This window comes from Propithecus coquereli, unplaced genomic scaffold, assembly GCF_000956105.1.
Source record: "Propithecus coquereli isolate 6110/MARCELLA unplaced genomic scaffold, Pcoq_1.0 Scaffold26, whole genome shotgun sequence".
NCBI lineage: Eukaryota > Metazoa > Chordata > Mammalia > Primates > Indriidae > Propithecus > Propithecus coquereli.
This window is the reverse complement of record NW_012148174.1, coordinates 2,931,950-2,935,170: the sequence shown is the minus strand read 5'-3', so window position 1 is coordinate 2,935,170 and position 3,221 is coordinate 2,931,950. Positions and strand designations below refer to the sequence as shown.

The window sequence follows — 3,221 nt, the reverse complement described above, 5'->3', positions numbered from 1 at the left end:
TGCTCATTTTGCAAGAAAAGACAACAAATTGGGACACATCAAAGCTTGTGGGGGGAGCCAGCCTCCACCCGAAGTGTGCACGGCCCGCGGTAGGAGAAGGGCAGACCACGGCCACCGCCCAGCTGCTGCTTCTGCCTGCGGTTCTATTTAATGAGGGTCAGGCCATTTTTACTGTTTTCCACGTGTGGACTCGCGTCCTCCTTTTGTGCTTCTCTCAAGGACTTGCAGCTTCTCCCAAAAGAACGTGTGTTCCTCCAGCCCAACATCTTGGCAAAGGCCGGTCGTTTTGGCAGCAGGGCCGTGAAGGACAGTAGGCGCTGACGTGGATGGAGGCGGCCCGGGCTCGGGGGAAGGCGGTGACCCAATTACCGACAGCTGTTGGAGCCTCGTTTCTCTGCCTTTTAGTTTCCCCAACAGAGTGGCGCCGACACCGCCATCATTAACAGTTCGTTTTGATTTAGCGCGTCTGCCCGGGCTGGGACAGCTAAAGCGTGGCCTGTTGCCTATCAAAGCTCGACCCCCGCCCCCCCCGGAGGTTATTCTGAACCGCACCTGCTCCGGCCCAGCCATGGCTGGAGGAAGTTTCTCAAGGTCGTTCCGGCTTGTAAAGTCTTCCATCTGGTGCAGGAGTCTTGAAAGATGAACTTAAAAGCTACACAAAGAGCTGAGATAACTTAGGCAAAACCCTCTTCCTACTCCCTGGTGATCTTATTAAGAAAAAAAAAAAAACCACAAGAACCAAAACTAAAAATGAAGACCCAGGTTTTCTAACAACCGAGTATCAGTCTTCGATGGTGTCTTTTTAAAGTGAGCTAAGTGAAACATTTGAACAAATATTGAAAGGTGACAAAGACTCTCTTCTTGACCAAATTTCAGAATGGCTCCTCTAACCCTCTATTTGATGATGCTTCGACTTTCGTTCCTAAAGACTTCAGTCCCAGCACAAATGATTTCATCCACTCCACCCGACCCCCTACTAAAAGCCTTACACAAACACCAGTGTAGTTTCTAACCGCTCAAGGCTGCACCCCTAAGCTGACCCTATCCTGCCTTGAAGTGTCCACCTGAGAATGCTCAAGGCTGCTGGGAGAATTACTATTTGTTCCGGCCAGAACCTGGTAACAGAGAGGCCCCGCAACACACATCAGACAGGCTTGGTCGTGTAGTTAGGGCAGAAGGCTTATTGCAGCCCAGCCTCAGTCTAGGCTCAACTGAATGAAATGTAGTCATCAGGGAAGACAACTCCCTGTCTCCCAGCCTCCCGGGAGCAATGGGCTACCTTTGGTTACCACCTGACTGCAGTTCACAAAGCCAACCGAATGCGATGTGTTGCATCCACTTAGCTACAGCTGAGATTTCTTCCTGCCTTTGCAATCTCTTTGTCGGATTGCCTGAGATCGGCATCGAGTTCTGCTTTAATGTTTAGTCAGTCACAACAGTGTTTTCTTTCTCTTCTTTGTGGAGAGGTTTTTTGGAATGGGAGGAGATTTTGTTTTTAATTCTATTTCCCCAACAAATGCCAATTTACTACGGTGGTTAAAGTACAAAATCTATCAGAGACGTGGACACACGCATTTCTTCGTGGTTTCTTGATAGGCGATGTCAACCAAAAAATAACCCAAACTCTGTAAAATAATTTAAAGAGGTTTATTCTGAGCCAAGTTTGAGGACCATGGCCCGGAGCCAGACCCAAGAAGCCTTGAGCAAGTGGACTGTCTGTGGCTGGGTGACAGTTTGGTTTTATACGTTTCTGGCAGACAGGAGTTACGTGCAAAGTCATAAATCAATACAGGGAAGGTGTACATTGGTTTGGCCTGAAAAAGTGGGACATCTGGGGGTGGAGGGGGGGCGCTTACAGGTTATAGGTGGGTTTAAAGATTCTTTAATTTGTAATTGGTTAAAGAAATGAAGCCACCGCACCCGGCCAGCAAATATTGTCTTATATAGGGAAACGATAAAAGTATTTCGGTTTTAGTCAAGAGACAGACGCCTGTATAACCATTATTATTTAATACTATTTTAGATAGTAAGACAAAAGAATTAAGTAATAAGCATACACGTTCTAGTCCTTCCCTTCTTCCCCAGTTGTAAGGCCCCTCGAGCACAGAAACATGTCTTCTCTTTCTCCCAGTTCTCAGAAAAGTTCCTGACCCGTGGGAGGCACTGCGTGAGTATTTATCTAAGGAACAGCATCTTCAGCTCTGTGTCTCCACGGCTGCGTGCTTGCGAGTCTGTCCGGGCTTCCCTCTGGGCTGGAAATGCCATGAGGGGAAGGTGGTATCGTGGACACAGTGGGAACAACAGACATTTGCTGCCTGGCCGTTGTGACGAAACATTGACACAGTTTCTAGGGATGGAAACGGAGCCTCCCGGGCAGGTAAAGGCAGCGCCTGTTGGCGGAGGGCAGGTCCCCAGCCAAGGGGACAGATACGGGGTTTTATCAGCCCAAAGTCACAGCAGCCGGGGACGGGGGCGGGGCGCAGCGCTGGCAAAGGGGATCTGGGCCCCGGGTGCCACCCGCCTCCAGCACGTCTCCTCCTGGGTGGGCAAGTGGGTGGAAGAACTAGAGCCGGAGACGTGTCCTTCCAGCGTTTTCTATTGACAAGACCTAATGGAGCGCTCGCTGCAAAGAAGCAGCACTTCAGGGTCCAGCCCACCCCCGAGCAGAAAGCAGAGAGATTTCTGGTACACCTGCTAAGCTCACGTTTCAACACTAAACCTTTTGTGTTTCTTCTCTCCCTCTTTTTTTTTTTTTTTTTTTGAGTGTTTATAATATTCACCAACAAATTAACCAAAGACCCCGTCCTGACTTGCTCTTGTGCTCAGGCCTGCAGCGCCCGCAGGGTGGGTGAGTGTCATGGTCTTTGAGCTGCCACGACTGAGCTCCGTAGCCACCCGCAGGACCCGAGGTGGCATGAGAAGCAGCGCAAGAAAACCCGCCTGGGCGCAGCCCTCCGGGCCAACCCCTTTGGGGGCGCTGCCCGTGCAAAGAGAATTGTGCTGGAAAAAGTAGGGGCTGAAGCCAGGCAGGCAAATTCTGCCGGGCATCTGTTCAAGCAATGAGCGCCGCTCCAACTCCATTGAGGAAAATGATTACGTTCTGGTGGCTGCATCTGGTCACAAAGATCATGCTGTTGGTGACATTCCTAGAGTCTGCTTGAAGATTGTCAAAGTAGCCAGTGTCTCTCTTTTGGTCTTTTACAAAAGGTAAAGAAGAAAAA

At 49.9% G+C, this 3,221-nt stretch overlaps 1 protein-coding gene across 1 annotated transcript in view; it reads left to right on the top strand.

The window, feature by feature from the left end:
* LOC105812649 (helicase POLQ-like) overlaps window positions 1-321 on the top strand; it is a 24,802-nt gene extending 24,481 nt beyond the window's left edge. Inside the window, exon 11 of the mRNA XM_012647152.1 lies at window positions 220-321. Coding sequence (XP_012502606.1) covers window positions 220-321 — 102 coding nt within the window. The remainder of the gene's footprint in view (window positions 1-219) is intronic.
* The last annotated feature ends 2,900 nt before the right edge of the window (window positions 322-3,221 follow it).